The sequence below is a fragment of the Balaenoptera physalus genome (assembly GCF_965194825.1).
Source record: "Balaenoptera physalus genome assembly, chromosome: 15".
NCBI lineage: Eukaryota > Metazoa > Chordata > Mammalia > Artiodactyla > Balaenopteridae > Balaenoptera > Balaenoptera physalus.
The window spans coordinates 79,665,117-79,684,026 of record NC_138894.1 but is presented as its reverse complement, the minus strand read 5'-3'; the positions used below and the strand labels follow the sequence as shown (position 1 = coordinate 79,684,026).

General features: G+C 32.9%; 1 protein-coding gene across 2 annotated transcripts in view; it reads right to left on the bottom strand.

Moving 5' to 3' along the window:
- ATAD2B (ATPase family AAA domain containing 2B) overlaps positions 1–18,910 on the bottom strand; it is a 168,324-nt gene that overhangs the window by 76,958 nt on the left and 72,456 nt on the right. For both annotated transcript variants that reach the window (XM_082427416.1, XM_082427415.1), the window contains exons 15-18: positions 18,244–18,334; positions 12,490–12,801; positions 10,026–10,161; positions 2,582–2,768 (exon numbers count right to left, since the gene is read on the bottom strand). In XM_082427416.1, coding sequence (XP_082283542.1) covers positions 2,582–2,768; positions 10,026–10,161; positions 12,490–12,801; positions 18,244–18,334 — 726 coding nt within the window. The remainder of the gene's footprint in view (positions 1–2,581; positions 2,769–10,025; positions 10,162–12,489; positions 12,802–18,243; positions 18,335–18,910) is intronic.

Genomic DNA, 18,910 nt, shown 5'->3' with positions numbered 1-18,910 from the left:
ACATTTGTTCTATTGTTTTGTCTATCCCTGCACAGGTACAAATACTTTATTACCACCGTTCTATTACATGTGTAAACATCTGGTAGGGATTCCTCATTACACTTTTTTCTCTAGAATTCTCCTTGCTATGCTCATATTTATTTTCTAGAGGAAACAAAGAGCCTTTTTTTAATGTCTCCTCTTAAATTTGGAGGGATTATAATTATAATTGCACTTAATTTATAGAGTAATTTAGAAAAGAACTCATAGCTATCCAATGTTGAGTCTTCCCAGCCATTAGCTGTGAAAGGAGCTGCAGCAGTAGTGACAAACATGATGATAGCTGTCGTTGTTGAGTACTGTACGCCAAGACTATTGGATGAGCTTGTTTTAATAATCACAGTAATCTTATGTGGTATCATTATCTTCATTTCATAGACGAGAAAATTAAGGCTCAAATAGGTTAAGCAACTTGTCCAAGGCCACAACCAATACACAAGTAGTTGAGATTTTAATCTGTGCAATATGACTTGAGACTACACTCTGAATTACAGTAATTAAAAACAAGGTGTGTCTTTCATTCAACTGTCCTCAAGTGACTTTTTAGCTTTCTTCTTTTAGGCCATGCAAATTAATTGTTTAAGTTAATTCCTAGGTGAACTTAGTTGCTATTTTAAATGGGACCTCTTCTTCCATTACACAGTTGACCCTTGAACAAGGCAGGGGTTAATCTATGTATAATGTATAGTCAGGCCCTCTAGATTTGCAGGTTCTCTGCATCCACAGGTTCAACCAACCATGGACCTTGTTGTACTGTATTTACTGCTGAAGAATATCCATGTATAAGTGGACCCATGCAGTTCAAACCCGCATTGTTCAAGGATCAACCATATTTCTAACTTGTTATTGTTTGTATAAAAGAAAACTATTGATTTTATAACATTAACTTTGAAATTGTCTGCCTTAAAGAATTCTCTTATTGGCCCTAACAGTTTTTCAGTTAATACTACAATCATATCATAGGCAAATATTTATAACTTCAGTGTGTTCATTCCAATATTTATATTTCTCCACATGTAACTGAATCAATTTTGCATGCCTTAGTGATGGTATATTACTCTTTCAATGTGCTACTAGATTCCATTTGTAATATTTACTTTATGACCACTGTCTAAGTGAGATTAGACTACAATTTTCTTTGTATTTCTTTCAAAGGTTTAGCATCACTCTTTTTTTTGACTTCACATCTTTCCTTCTTTTTCTATGCTTTGGAAAAGTTTAACTGGCATCAAAATAATCTTATCCTTTAAGATTAAAAGAATTCACCTGTGAAACTGTTTGGATTTAGTGCTTTTTGACACTCAATTTCTTCTTCCACAACTATTGTCTATTTAGATCCTCTCTCCTCTGAAGTCAACCGTGTTAATTTATATTTTCCTAGTAAACCACTTGGATTTATTTTAAATGGTACCAAGTAATTCTCTTACTTGCATAAAAACTGCAATAATTTTGTCTCACTAAAAAGGAAAAATACGAGCAAACATATAAATCAACATTATTGGAAAACACAGCCAGGATAAATTAAATGTACAAAACTTGGAGAAAATTACTGGTATATAGTTTTTCAGGCAGGCCATGGGTTTTGGGAAAAAACCTTTAAATAGGGCTTTAGAAGTAAGTGAAGTACCACTAGATGTTCATACCCAAAGAATTGTAAATAAAAGAGAAATAAAACTGACACTATGAACTGTTTAAAAAAATCTATTGCATGCTACAAGGTACAGAATGGTTTTCAATTAGATAGTTTATGTATTAAATATTTATGAACTATAACTGAAAAAACAACAAAACTGTGTGCAGTGCTCTTAAGTGTTACTAACTCCAGCCATCTAATGTCTAAAAGTAGGCTAAATATCAAAGTAGAAAGTGACATTCAAACACTTAATGAGTACTTACTATGAGCTGGGCACTGTGTCAGAGACACAGAAATGGTGAAGACATGGTCTCTTGGTTCAAAAAACTTATTCCCTTAGCCCCTAGTTCCAACATGACACACTTATAGTAAATTCACAGGTATATATTAAAACGTCAAGAAATATAAACAGCCCCACTAGAATTTTGCTTCACAAGCTAGCAAATATAAAGTAGTTGAAAATCAAATATCAAACACACTTGATTATTGATACAAATATATATAATTTTAAAATTGCTATCACTTTTCTATACTAATTTTAAATCCTGGCATTCTCAAACTGGATATCATTTCCCTTACTATGATAAGGCTGTAAGTACAGACAGAAGTCTAAAGAGGCCCTGAAAAAAGGGTCAGAAAAAGGCAAAAAGAAGCTCCCTTTCAACACTGTTTAATGAAATGAACCTTTAATACAAGAAATAGGATTATTAAAATTTCAGAAAAGAATGAAGTATCACGGGAAAAACAATGAGTTCACTTTAAAAAATCAAAAGGATCCTCTGCCTTAATATTAGAATGTTAATGAATAACCAACAAAAAGTTAATATTCATATTACTGTTTATCTGTAATCACTACCAAGATATAAATAATAAGAAAGTAGGAAGTACTTTGATACAGTACAAACCTACCTGTGCACATGATTCTTCAGGTGTTTTGGCACTAACTGAATAAAGTGCTGGGAGATCTAGTCTGTGCACAGAGAACTTTTCTAGAGTGTGCAAAAGTGCTGGAGCAAGGTGAGAAGTTTGACCTGAGCCTCGTTCTCCAGACAGCAATAGTCTTGGCCTGTAAGAGGTTGGCTGATGATATGGTGACCTGCAATACACATAAGACATAATAATTATTTCAAAACCATACACTCTTAAGACCAAAATAAAATATTAGGAAAATATTTACATAAAAGAATGTAATACCAAATTAATAGAACTTTTTTTTACCTCTCTCATTTTTTTAAGTACAGCAAATCATTTTTTCAATAATTACAGTTTTAAAATATTGATCTCTCTGGCCATATTAATACCAACACATGAAAGTATAGAAATCCATCCTAAAAGAAAGTTCATCCTATCATACCACACATATTAACTTGGAAAATGCTTCAGACACTAAGTACGACTTAGTTATTAATTATCCCAGGTCAAATGTTAAGAATTCCACTTCTCCAACAAAGAGGTACATCTAAAGATTACTCAAAATGTAGGACTTCTTTTTTTTAATGGTTAAAATGGTAAATTTTATACATATTTTATCACAGTTTTTCTTTCTTTCTTTTTTTTTTTTAACATCTTTATTGGAGTATAACTGCTTTACAATGGTGTGTTAGTTTCTGCTTTATAACAAAGTGAATCAGTTATACATATACATATATTCCCATATCTCTTCCCTCTTGTGTCTCCCTCCCTCCCACACTCCCTATCCCACCCCTCTAGGTGGTCACAAAGCACCGAGCTGATCTTCCCCTGTGCTATGCGGCTGATTCCCACTAGCTATCTATTTTACATTTTACCACAGTTTTTAAAATAGGAAAAAAAAAAAAGTAGGACTCTTTCAGTGGCAGCAATTTTGTTTCTAGGCCAAAAAAAACTAACTGTTCTTATCCTAATATATGACATCTAAAGCCCTACACCAGAGAAGGCAAATTTAGGATAACATATTAAAACAAACTCAATTAGTATTTTCAAGATTCTACAGCACCATTAAAAAGATAAATGAAAAAAGTTTATCTAATATCACTATAGATAATGCAGGAAATTCTAAGCAATGCAGTAAGAATAAAGCAAATTTAAAAATGCAACTAACGGAAAGAAATTGAACAAACACTGTTACTTGTATCAGAATATGATTATACACTAGAAAATCCAAGAGAATCAACTAATGACTGCCATAGTCTACCAGCAAAATATCAAGACTGAAGATGGAAATAGAAAAACCAAAAGATTTTCCTAAACACTATCAATAACCAATATAAAAAAGGAAAGAAGATTCTATTCACAACTGCAAAAATACAAATGATAAACAATTTTAAATAATCTTAACGAGAGAGGTATGAAACTAAATAGAATACATCATGAGCCTGAATATAGATGTCAATTCTTCCCAGGCATTTATACCTAGCTATAGTTAACTATATACATATGGTTGGTTTATAGAATTTTATTTTATAGATTTTAAAAATGTAAATCAAAATCCCAAAAAAGATTTGAGCGGGGGTGGGGGGAGATTTATAACTTATTTGCAACATTATCTGAAAAAATAATCAAATAAGAACATCAAGGGGACTTCCCTGGTGGTCCAGCGGCTAAGACTCTGCACTCCCAATGCAGGAAGGCTGGGTTCCATCCCTGGTCAGGAACTAGATCCCACATGCTGCAACTAAGAGTTTGCACGCCACAACTAAAAGATCTCGCATGCCGCAACTAAAGATCCTGCGTGCCGCAACTAAGACCCAACGCAGCCAAATAAATAAATAAATATTTTTTTAAAAATTAAAGAAAAAGAACATCAAGAAAATTTTGGATAAGTGTGCTAGCTCCAATTTCAGAACATTTAAACCTGTTTTAGTAACTAGCACTTCATACACACTTCTTGTTTAATTTTCTTAACAATTCTATGAAATACATAAGTTTCCTCTTACTAAATAGATAAAGAACCCAAGGCTAAGAGAGGTCAGGTATAAGATTATACAACTGGTGTCCATATAACTGCAAAGCCCAGGTTCTAAAACACAAAGTTAAGATGCGCCCTACTTTATACGGATACATATTACAGAACAGAATAATAGAATGAAGAATACACCAAAGAAAAGAAACACAGATCAGTGGAACATAGCAGCCCAGGAAACAAATCATAGTAATTGAAAGAATTTTATATATGATAATAAGCATAAAAATAAATGGAACAGAGATGAATTATAACACAAATACTGTTTTAAAATAGGGAGGGGGCTTCCCTGGTGGCGCAGTGGTTAAGAATCCGCCTGCCAGTGCAGGGGACACGGGTTCGATCCCTGGTCCGGGAAGATCCCACATGCCGCGGAGCAACTGAGCCCGTGCGCCACAACTACTGAGCCTGTGCTCTAGAGCCCACGAGCCACAACTACTGAAGCCCGCATGCCAGAACTCCTGAAGCCTGCGTGCCTAGAGCCTGTGCTCCACAACAAGAGAAGCTATCACAATGAGAAGCCCTCACACCGAAACGAAGAGCAGCCCCCGCTTGCCACAACTAGAGAAAGCCCGCGCACAGCAACGAAGACCCAATGTAGCCAAAAAATAAATTACTTAATTAAATAAATAAATCTATTAAAAAAAATAGGGAGGATTCAGATCCTCATTTCACAAAACAAAATGAATTCTAACACAGAAACAAAGAAAAAACAAAAGATTCATGTATTTTTAATTCATAAAAATCTAAAAACTTTTGTTACTCAAAAATTACAATCTGAACCAAACGGCAAACACTCAAATGAGACAAATAATTTGCCATTAACAGGATTGGTTCTTAATGCATAAAGAGCTTATATGACAGTATTTTAACAAAAAATACCTTCTTATACAAAGAATGTAGATAATTCAAAAAGAAAATAGAAATAAATAACTTCTTAAAAAATGTTCATTCATTTAACAATTTTAGAATGCTTCCTACGTTGAATGCCTTGGCCCGTGGTATCCAACAATACCACTGTTACCATAGAGCTCATAACTCAGTGCATTTATTGGAAAAAGGAAGTAAATTACTATAATTCAGTGTGATTAATAAGCAGCACTCTTTAAGTACAGGGTGCTATCAGAGACTCATAAATGGTTTTCCTGAAAAAGTGTTATGAAAGCACAAACCCAACAGACCAAAGGCAGAAAGGATGAATTTCAAGAAACAAAAACAGGATGTACAAAGGAACAGAGGCTAAAAAAACCTCTTGACCCTTTGGGGTAGAGGATATAGTTCATTACAGCCAGCTTCTTTTAAGGTTTTAGGGTAATGTAAGGGTAAAGATACTGGGGTAAGGGAGGGGAAGGGGGAAGGAGAATCAGACTGTGAAGGGCTATGAAGTGTTCTGTAAACCACGTTAAAAGTTGGAATGGACACTGAAGACAATGAGGAAGCATTAAGATGCTTAAGCAGGGGAAGTGACGTAAGCATACACATGTCTTTGGATGACAACTCTAACTCAGCATGTCAGTATAGGAAAGGGTTTTGAAAGAAGGTGAAACAATAGGAAAGATGACCAGTTAGGAGTCTGCTATAATAACCCAGGCATGCGATGTTAATAATAGTATAGACAAGAACAGTGTCAGAGGAGGTAGAAGGAAGAGCTTGGAATTAGACTTACTTAGTAAGAAAAATCCACAGGACTTGGTCATTTACTAGATATAGAAGGGAAGAAAGAGGAAAGAGTTGAGAATGATGTCCAATTCTAGTTGGGACAACTGAATGGATGGTAGCTCATAGGACTCATGGGAAGAGAAGGAAAGACACAAGCCAGCATATACCGAAAGATCTGTGACACAACAAAGGGTGATAGGCAACTGGACAAAGTTTAAAGCTCAAGAGTGATCTAGGCTTGAGAAAGATTTGGTAGTTACTAACAAAGATGAAAAATAATGAAAACAAATGAAAATATTGAGAAACATCATTTATCTGTTAGATTGATAAATATTAGAATACCGTTATTAGCAAATAGATGATGGGAAAATTGGTATTCTCATGAATAGTGAGAATGGTAAAAAGTACAATTTTCTGAAATTAAATTTGGCAAGTATGCCAAATATATGCCAAAATGTATATCCAAGGATATTCTGCAATTCATCCCACTCCCAAAGATTCCCTTACTTCTTAGTGTTCTCTACATTTCTTCCCATAGTACTTATCTTCTAACATTTCATCTATCACACTGATTGTTTTATAGTCTGCCTCCATCTAAAATGTAAGCTGAATAAGGGCAGGGATCCTAGTATATTTGGTTCACTGACATATTCCAATTACCTAGGACAACATCTGGCACATGATGGGCACTTTGACAAAATATCTGTATGAGTGAATGAATATATGAAAGTGCAAACGATTCAAATAAATAAGAAGATATTATTTTCATCTATCTAGTTGGCAAAGATTTTAAAAGACAAACAGTGCTCAGAAATGACAAGGGAATAGAAAAAATAACCCTCTCATACATTAGTGATGAAATGTAAATTGGTACAACCTTTCTGGAAGGCAATTTAACAATCTCTATCAGGTTTTGAAATGTATATACACTTTGACACAGCAATCAATTTTTAAAATCTATCTTAAGGTCTGAATCAGAAAATGTTATAAAGATGTATACTTAGAAAGATGTCTATCACAGCACTGTTTATAAATGAGGAAAACTGGAAATTTCAATTTTTATCAATAAGGTTACATAAATTATGAAACATCCAAAAAAAATACTATGCTGCTATTTTAAAAGAATGACATTAAATATATACTGACATGAAATAACATTCCCAACATAGTGGGGGTGAAAGCAAGTTACATTAACAACCTTACAGGAGAATATAATTTATATAAGATAATATATGGGTCTGTCTACATGGATAGAGAGAATATGGAAGTGTGGTCACCAAAATGTTAACACATATTACCTTCAGGTGCTTGGGCTTTAATTTTTACTTTCTTCTTTATGCTCTTCTTTTTTACTTGAATTTTCTACAGAGTATATCATCTTTCTAATCAGAAAAAATAAAGCTATTTTCATTTGGAAAACCTTAAAAAGTTCTGTTTCTAATCCCCTTATGGTAATATACAATAAGAAAGAAAACTTATTTCCATCATAAGGGTTCTCTACCAGATTGATAGGCCTTAAATAGCTTGACTTCAATTTCATCTTAAATCTAAAGAAAAGGCTGCAACACTGTTTTAGGAAACTATTCCCAGAAAAAGAAACCCATCATCAATGCCGGAGCTAGTGTTACTGACACCAGCATTAAAGTCATGCTTTCTACTTGTCTAGAATCTTTTTTGTATTAATCTGGCATGCTAACACATGTTGCTCGAACAAAAAAGCCAAACCAAACCAAATCAACAACAACAAAATACACGTGTAGTCCTTATTAAAGGCTTATGGTCTAAAGTAAATGCTTCTTGGAAAGTGTGAAAAATCATATCATCCAACCTACCCTAAAAAACCCTATCTACATATTAAGCTCAGAAATCAATTTGGAAACCACATAGTACAAGAGAAAGAATATGATCCCAAGAAACAAACAGTACCAAGTCTGCCCCCTACTAGCAGCATGATCATGGGCAATTTACTTAACTTCTTTGTATCTCAGTTTCCTCATCTATAAAATGATGATAGCACAAATGCTAATGACTGTTGAGAGGCCTATATGTATTACTATATACGAAGCCCCAGCTTTATATACCTACCACATGTCTACTTTGTAATGAGCAACAAATGCTAACTCCTATACCTTCATACTCAAAAGGACAGCAAATGCCACCATTTTTTCTGTGAAGCATTCCTGGACTTCCCTGTGGAAGCTTCTTAGTTCTGCTTTCATAACACTTTAGCCATATCACAATGTTTGTCACCCCAAGAACAAGAACTCTTCCAGAGTAAGAACTATGTTATATCTTATTCATGCTTCAAGCACCTAGTACAATGCCTGGCACAGGGTAAAAAAAAAAAGGCAGAATGAGTGAATAAATAAATAAAGTAATTTATCAAAACATCTTTAAAAAACAGCTCATTCTAGGATATAGCTGTCTCACTATTAAATCAAAGTCAAAGCAATGAAGTAGAAAAGCACATGTAAAAGAGGTTAAAATTAAACCAATTCCTTGAGAAAGGCTAAGCCCACCAAAATAAGCCATACCACTGATATACATTAAATCAGTAACAGAATGTTCTTAATGTAAAATTGAAAAATTGATAGTTTCTTAGCTCCTACTATGTATTTCAATTCAAATAACTAAAACTGTCAAAACAAACAGCACACACATGGCACACAGGCTAGCCAGGTGAAAGTCAGAAAAAAATGATTATTTGGTTTTCCCTTAGCCATCAATAAACAGATCTGTAAAATTACTGAAACAGTTTAAGAAAACTTCCCGGAGGGCATAAAAGAAAGGCTCTGGAGTGAAGAAAAAAGTTTCTAATAGAAGAGCTTGCTGTTAAAGAGTAAATTAAAGTAATTTAGTCTCATTTTAAAAACTAAAAAACAAGGAAGGGTTATCAATGCAAATAATCAAATTAACATTTCACCAAAATCTACATGGGAAAAACTTCGATTAAAGTTAAAGACTTAAATTTGTTCAAAATATCTCTAAAGAAAAATTACTTAAAAGTATACACAATCCAGTGTCTTCTAATAAAAGTCCTATTAGACCTACTTGACTGGAGCATTATGGTTCTTTAACTATCATGATAATTATGTAAATGCAAGTGATGATGCTGTTAGTATTTGAAAACTATTTAGTCTCAATTTAAAATTACATCAGCACTAAAACTGTTTACCCATTGAAGTGCACAGCAAAAGCTGCTTTAGCATAGACAAAGGTAAATGTAAATAGAAAAAACATAAAATCTAAATTAGGAAAGTGTAAACTAATGAGGTTTTGGAGAATCAGAAAGTTATTTGTTTAGTTACTGAGCAATTTCTAATTCAAAACCTCTTTAGTACCCTTAGAGTCCTAAATTATCATATGAAACTTATTACAATCAAAATATTCTAGATCATGGTAAATATTTCATTTCTGTCCACTTTAGTTCAAATAAAAAGCAATAAAATTGGGGACATGGGTTTACTTTCTGAAGGAAACCCTTCCTTCTACCCTACTTTAAAAAAATAAAAAATCCCACAATCATTTTAGGAAAAAATATCTTGAGTTGACCAATAAACTAATTTATTACCACACAAAAACATAGACACAGTAAAGTTTTCCAGAATTGTGTCCAAACAACAGAAAAACAAAGTCCTCCAGGTTACAACCAAAAGTAAAAATATACTGTAGTTCTAACTATAAAGTAGTAAAAATCACTCTAAATTGAAAGAAATTTCAATTTAATTGAAATCAGTGATATAAATTGCTTACATTGTAAAATGAAGGTAAGGTTTATGTACAGCAGCAGCTGATGACTGTTTCTTTGGTGATCCTGAGTGACAATTGGTCTCGAAAATTGATAAAGCATTCTCATCTTCACTATCATCTAAAATCAGAGTTTCTATATCTGTATTAAAAAAAAAAATCACAAAGATTATGAGGCTTAAAAAGTCATTTAATATTAGTGCCCTACCAAAGCTAAGAAAAATTGGTTTAAAAATCAAGTGGCAAAAACTAATAAGTTATCCATCAAATAACACAGATTGTCCAGGGAAATTGACAAACTACAGTATTCTGAATAATTTATAAATGGAACCAATGTAATTTTTTCACCTTTACGGACTACTTAAGTGTTATGAGATGCATTTTGGGAGACTACAAGAACAGTGGAAAAGAAATGGCACTCTCATAAAATACTCACCTACTTACTAAAAATTTCTAAGTTAATTTTGACCAAAACCAGTACATTTAATATAAATAAGATGGTTTAATTAATAGAGTAATTGAGGTATGGCCCAGTTCTTACAAAAGCAACAAGGAACAAACTGACCTTTATTTTTTCACATGGCACACACACACGTATTTCAAGGAAAATCTAGTCTTAGTTAAGAAGGGACTCGGGAATTCAGTGGGAAAAAAACCAATCTTAAAAAATGTACTCATTCAAGTAACATTGGGTCTTAAGTTATTGTTCGATGGACTAACAGGAACTAAAATTCCTATTGAAAGTGCCATACTTAAAAATTTATCTGGACTACAACCTAAAGTATTAATAGCTGTAATTCATACATACCTAACAAAAGCGTCAATTCATTCAATAAAAAGCAATGCTACATGTGTAGGAGAAATGGGAGGAAATTAAGATTGACAGAAATCATACCCTTCCCCAAAAAAACAAAGAAAAAAAAGAGGCATGCTTTCTAAAGTGAGATACTGAATTGTGCTGGCAGGCACAGATTTCAATGGCTTTTAAAAGCCAAGTATTTAATACAACTAATATTGTAAAAGTTAATCAGAAAATAATTGAGTACCATGTGATTGATAATTTCATATATAAGGAAAGGATACTTGTCTAAGAAAAATATTAAAGACCAAAACAATCCAGAATAATATATCTAAATAACTAAAAAACAATTATTAATAATCAAAGAAAATTTGGTTTCTTTCCTCCACTGGTATGTGAACAAAAAAAATGAAACTAAAGCATACTTTATACTTATGGGGAAAAAATGGTAAGAAAACACAGATAATAAAGCCATAAAAAAATTCTCAAATGCAAGTAAAGAAGTTACAGTCTCTCAGAAGAGAAGGTAAGATTTTTATGACCTTCTAAAGGTGACATAGTCTTTTAAAAATTAAAAAAAACTTGGGAAAAGACACATATCCTCAGTTTTGAAAATCAGAGATAAGAAATGTACAATGCATGGCAGAGTAGCTGGCTCATACATAATATTTGTTCTCCTCCTCATGTGACAAATTTAAGAAATCAAGTAATCGATGTGCTATTTCATGAGAATCTACCCTACAAAAAGTTTCTGAAAAATATATATATGACAAGCAAAATTCATTGAATATCGATGACTTTTACTATACATAACAGTTTTACCATTATAATTCATTGGACAATTTTTTATACAGTGCAGACTACATGTTAAACAAGGAAAATGAGGATAATTTTTTTAAATTACTGTCTCTTCTAAGTTCACGGGCTTTTACTTTGATTAGCACAGGAACCTAGAGTTTTCCTGTATATGAGTAACATTTTTAAAAGTAGCTTTCTGTTTTTATCTCAAATCCAAACTACAATCTTGAGGCCAGAACTCAAGACCTTCTATAATCAGGTTCTAATTTACTGCCCTACTAGTAATTTACACTCCATTAGCGCAGCACACTGCAGAGTGCTGTGCCAATAACAACAGTATGATGAGTTGAATCCAGAAGGACATTAGAGCAACATGGTTAAGAGCATGGGCTCTGGAGTCAGGCTCCCTGGGTTTGAGCAAGACCTAGAACTTACTGAGTGACCCTTTATATAAGTGAACATCTTCATTTTTGATAGAGTAAGAGTACCTACTCCCAGGATTGTTATGAGGATTAATAAATGACAATTTATGTAAGGGCTTTATAATAATAAAAGAAATGTAAGCCAATACTATCATAGCCAACTTTTCTAAAGATGGTAACACTCCCACATTAAGATAGTCAGAATGTCCCAAGAGTGAACAAACAGAACAAACATCCATTCATTCTTTTTACGGACACTGACTAGGCAACTACTGTGTGCTAGACAACATGCTAGGCCTAGAATATACAGTGGCCAAGGAAACGGATACATTTCCTATATTCGTGGCAAATACAAAAGAGTAACACATAAATAACCTTATAAGAAAACTCAATTTATTTACTTATCCCTGCACTTGTTTCATTTTAACAATATGAAAAGGATTTACACTACCTTCTTTCTTGTCACTCTGGCTAATTTCAGCATGAGGAAACACTTTTTGCAAGACTGCTAGGATGTTGTTGAAGCTTCTTTCCAGCAGCGGTCTTATGATGGGGGATAGTGCATGTCCCGAAGACATGACAGCACGCTGGGAAGCAGGCACAATATTCTGCATTGCGTGGTAAAAATCTTGGGCATTGAGCACTATTGAGGAAACATCTAGCTGCAGTTTATGACTGCTAGCATAGATCTGGGGGTAACGCCTCCGCAGGGCAATCAGGGCAGCTTCAGTGCACAGGGCCTTGATATCAGCTCCGCAATAGCCTAATGCACAAAAGGAAAAGGATAACAAAGGTAAGTCCATTTTTCCAAGTATCAACTCTATTTTGCAAATATGCACATTTTCATCTAAAATAAAATACTAAATCAATCATGTGCAATTTCACTAGCAAAATGAAAAATGACCATTTAAAGTCACCTAATAAAACTGTTTACTCATTAAGACTAAAAATGTTTTGAATATTTTAATTAACAAACACATGAACTAATGATATTAAAAGAAAACAAGTCATATATTTTGTGCCAAAACCACTGATTATAATGTACATCTTTCTTCAGGAAAGGTTTTAAAAAAAATAGTTTTATATCAATCCTTCATCAATATTTCCAATCATTAGTTTAGTCCTCATGACATTACAGTTTTCTATAAATTTTCCTAATATTACTAATTTCCAAACACATATAATGGAGCAGTACAAAGTAGTATACATAAGCGGAAACTTCAAAATCAGAGCTATTCTACTACTAACTCTGAGTGCAACCCACAAGCAGGTTAATATCTTATTACCCCCAAAACTATAAAGTTATGATCATCTCTGATAGTTCCAAAGGTATTACAGGGAATGAGAATCCATTACATTTCTATATTATCTTCCTTTTTATATATATATTTAGTTTAAAATGATTGATAATCTAGTTCACAGGGCTACAGAGATATGAGGTATCATCCATTACCCATATTTAACTGATCATGTAGTTAAACAACAGATCAAGCCACCAGTGCTCTGAAATCATCTCATTCATTTGAGCGACAAATACATACAAAAACATATGAACTGTTAGGTCTTTACCACAAATGGGAAGAAAACCTCAAACTAGTCATGGTGTTTTTTTATATCACCAATTAAACCTGCATTTGGCCACCTTTATCAGTTATGCCAGCAGGGGGAACCACTCGAACTAGTTACAGAACATTAGTCCCTCAGCTCTTCAAAGAGTGGTATCAGGTTTATTTATCTTTTTATATATCACAATGACCTTGTAGAACACTTAAATACTGAAATTAAAATGGTGATTAGATAGGAAAACTATGAGCAGAGAAGAAACAGTACCAGACTAACTGGCAGAAAAAGAACATTAAGGAACAAAACCATATAAATCAAACTGACTCACACATTGTAATAAATTCTATCCCTATATCCCTCAGTAGGGCAAATGATCACGTTAATCAAGTCCTACACATAACAGAAAACTCCTCACCCTGCTCTCCTTTTTCCCCAGCACATACCACCTTATCATTTACCTATTATGTTTACTGTCTGCCTTCCCCAACTAGAATGTGACCTCTGTAAGAATAGGGGTATTTGTTTGTTTTGTTCGCTAAATGTATCTCAACTACCAAGAACAATGCCTGGCCTGGCATTCAGTAGATATCCAAAAAATATTTCTTGAGTGAAAGAATGAATGAAAAAAGAAAAGAGTAACTCCAAGGTTATACTTTGGAAACGTAAAACTATTAGGTTACCATGTATTACAAAAAAGAGGGGGATGAATCATATCTATTAGGCTTTTCTTTTTCTAAGAAATCTAAATTCTTTTATTATTAAACCAACTTACTCACTGTAACTAAAAATTTCAATGAAAATTATGAAGTACTATATTCATAAACATTTATTCAGAGGTAGGGGAAAACTTAATATGACCTATGAGAATTTAATTCAGAAAACTATAAGCAGATTAAGCATTAACACTGCCCCATGACAGCAATCAATCTCCCAAATAATTCTTCAGAATAACCAAGTTTACCATGTCTCTCATTTTATTTTCTATTTCTCAATGAATGAACCTGACAAAAAGTATCTTTTCCTGTTCCATACATATCTGTTACATTAGTTCAACAAAATAACTGTAGAACACCAGCTCAGTTATAAACAGTTAACTAAATAATCCATTTCAGAGGAAGTAAAGAATAAACTACTGTCTTCAAAAAAATATAAACCACATTTCTTTTTCTTCTTTAAAAGTATATATACTTAGTGAACATACTATATGACCCTATTTTTAAGTGCAAAAACCTAAATTAAAAAGGAAAAAACGTTCAAAAACAATGCAGAACAGAAAAAAGCCACTAAAAGGTATTTTATGTAGTAAATGTTGCCCATAATATTTATGTTTGACATAATAATATAAATAGCAATGTATTGTTCACTTTTTCTTAATTTATTAAAGATAATTTTAAAGCTTATCAACACTAATAGATTCCATTTAAAGAAGTAAATTTTCTTCACTGAGTTAAATAGATGTTTTGTATATTGACACATTTTATTAACAATATCAAAAAATCACATTTGTTAATATCATCACCAATCTCATCGCTAAAATCTTTTAAGTGCTGGCAAGCTGTCAGCTCACAATGACAAATATAAGTCATAGAACGCCCTTTGAGAACTGCTGTGTAGCTTATAATCCCTTTTTTGGTTTTAAAAAAATCCTAATTTTTGCTTGCAAGTTTGAATTTCATCATTAGTTATAAACTAATCCTTGAAAAAAATAAAGAAGTAAATTTTCTCATGGATTATCATAACCAACAGACTATAAATGATAGGAATTACGTTCTTTACATTTGTTTGTGAATGAGAATTACTAGTTTATATCTGTGGTTGTCAACCTTGACTAGTCATCCGAATAAACAATGAAAATGAGTCAAAAATAGATTCCCAACAAACTTAGTGAATCAGAATCACTAAGTGGTGGTTTAATATCATAAATATGTATTTTGAGAAAACTTTACAAGTGATTCTAATATACAAAAAATTTGAGAACTACTGAATTAATAATAATACACTTTCCTTACTAGACTCTAAAACAGAATTAAAGGTACATCATAACCATGGCTAAATAGGTTATATTAAGGGTGACCATACGTCCTGGTTTAGGCCATTTGCCTTGTCATAATTAACAGCGTATTTTTTCACTCTCAAAAGGGTCCTGCTTTAGAAAAATAGACGATATGACTATGCCAGAAATACTGAAATACAGCCTTTTGAGAGTCAAAAGCTGATGTTAAATATCAATATCCCTTCCATAAGAATTCCATAACTATACTAGTTCTACCATTACAACTCTAATAGTCTGATGAACACACATAGCTAGATACCAAAGAAAACGCATTCCTGAATACTGCTATTAAGATGGAAATTTGTCTGAAAGAATGAAAATACAAGCTACTCAAAGAGGTTATAAACTAGAGAAAGGTAATAAAATTTTATGAAGTTACTTTTTAAATAAAATACCAAACAATGAAGGTCCACAAGCTAAGATGCCACATTGACAGATACCCTTTCATTGTTTTGGCCCTCTTAGTGAAAATGAATAGAGAAATATGATTAGATCGAAGTTCTTCATTAAGCTTAAGCTCCTACTATTTGTGCACATGTTCTGGATACCAAATTATTTGAAGACTACTAAAAATCACACCTATTATGCATGCAAACCTCCAAGTACTTGGGAATTCATTTCAAGGTAAAAGTTACCAAATCCATAACCTCTAACAAGAGGTCAACTATCTTTGCAGTCGTTCATTAAGACTGCATACTCTTTTGTTAGGCATAAATTTCATTCAACTGAACCCATACATGTTAAAACATCTTTGGGATACGTAAGTGCTAAGCTCATAATGAATTAAAAATTTATTGCTATTTCGTTCCTGTTTGAAGACCTGCATTTTCTTTTTTCTTTTTTTTTTAATGTGAACTGGTTTCTTAAATGAAATAAATGTCACAATCAAAATCAGAAGTCAGTTAATTATAATGGATTTTTATGTCACTCTCCAGGAAGAAAATAGAGTATATATAAGCAGATTCTAAACCAGCAACGCCACCCCCAAAAAAGGCAAGAGAAGTTTTTCAGTCCTATAAAAAAGTATGTCTTAAAATTTTTTTAACTTAAGAAACTGACTAAAAGCTAAAATAAATAACTTGGTAAAACGAGAAGGAGTGGCCTTTCGAAATGAAAAAGGAAACTGAGAGTCTACTATTTAGAATGAAGAATTAGAGTATATAATATTTCAGATGGTAAATAGGGTAAAAAAGTAATTTTAAAATTACTCTTAGGGAATTTCCAAAATTATTTGAAGACTTCTGCATATTTCAGTTAAGGATCATTCTGTGACAAATTCACAGACGAATCTACAAATATTTCCCATTCTGATCTGTACTCTAACACAATAATATCATAAAAGTAACAGGAAATAAAAGGGGTCAGATTTCAAAAAGGGCAAAGACTGGATTTTGTACCAAATACCACCCTCTCCCATAAAGCAGCACAGGCTTTGCAAAGGTCAAGCCAAATTTACATGAAATGGGTTTGGCGCATGCTCTCTTATACCAGGCAAAGCTTAAACTGGAGTAGTGCTGGAGAGATTTACGTTTTCTCCTCACCAGAAGATGTCGAGGTCTTTGTGGTTCAAAAGCTGAGGTATGCTGCTTCGGAGATGGAGGTCCCTGTGGATGAAGAGGATAATTCGGATGTAGCTAACTGAATGGACTAATGTTCTATTTAAGTTTTAATTATTTGATGGTGGACCACAATGATTTTTTAACTAAGTTGTTCTTTTTGGTTTTGGTAACTTTAAAGTTTTCCCAAGTAGACTGCTGATTGTTAGTGGACTTATTAGGGAGACTTCTTCATAATGCTTAAAAAAATGTCATGGAGAGATTTTTTAATTTATATTTTTGAGAGAATGAGAGGAAAATAGACAAAAGACAGAAAAAGAATGAAGGAAAAATACCTGTGTGTATATTCAGTTGCTTAATACCACATTCATTTTTATTTCAGACCTAACAGAGCCAAAACCCTGAATTCTAAAACCTCTGAATTCCGTCTCCTATGTATGATCATGTATGTACATAAAACACTCTCACCGTATCCTTTTAGGACAGTAGTGTTCGTTCACTCTGTAGGAGATCTACTTTGTGCATAACTTAACATTAACTTGGAGAATTTTACATTTGGGGAAATACTAGCAGATGTCATTAAGTATTTTCTTTGAAGACTCCTCTCACTCAACTTCTTTCTAAACCACCGGCATGAGGATGAGTCCATCATGTAATCTGTGAAGTAAAAGACTACAGTCCTGCCCTATACATGGACCTTCACCTCTTGTTTAAGCTTATTTTTCTTAGTAAAACTTCTGAAAGGGAACAATTCCTAAAAGGAGACACTGTAGTAATACTGGAAATCCAGCACTCAATGAAAGGCATATGACCACTGAGCTTTGATAATCAAAACACCTAATGGCAGCTAAAATTCTAATTTAGAAGTGTTCAAACTTCAAGTGAAATGTTTAAAATAATATTTACATTTAAAGGCAAAGCCATCTATTGCACAAAAACACAACTATACTCATTCACATTCCAAACATAAGGGGAAAGGGAGGCTGATCAGAACAAACAATGACAATCAAAAGATTCAAACAGTAGCACTCACCAACACATTTTTCAGCCAATTCACCTAAAAAAGCATCTGACAATTTTGGATTCCAGTCCCTGGTATGGATCTGTAAAATGTGTTTTCTTGCCTAAGAAGAAAAGTACAGATAAATAAAATCTTGCCTAAGGAAAAAAGTACAAATAAATAAAATATCATCAACCCCAAAATGTATTAGATGGAACAAATTTATCAACTAACCATATCCCAGAAAAGCAACTGTTTATTTTAAAAGAAACATAAACAGCTTGGCATCCACATCAACTCTGATTCCCATAATAACCCTGTGAGCTATGTAGCAGAGATCTTTGTTTCACAAACTAAGATAATTAACATCCTGAGAGGTAAAGGAACTTGACTAGCGGCACATATGACTACGTGACTGTTATAGGACTAGAACTCAAAACTAAATTTCACTTTCCTCCACGTCATTTTAAGCATTTGAAAACATGTAAACAAAAAAACTTTAATGTGTTATATATAATAATCATAACTTTTAAACAAACCTTAGATTTCACAGGCCTTTTGGTTCTCATATGCATAAAGTATCATTAAAGTTTTAAGTTGAAGAAGTTTTCAATTAAGTAAAGAAATATAATAAACATTATCATCTTGTAAGTTAGTTAATGTTTTCACATTTAATATATAACAAGGTAATCTCCATAAA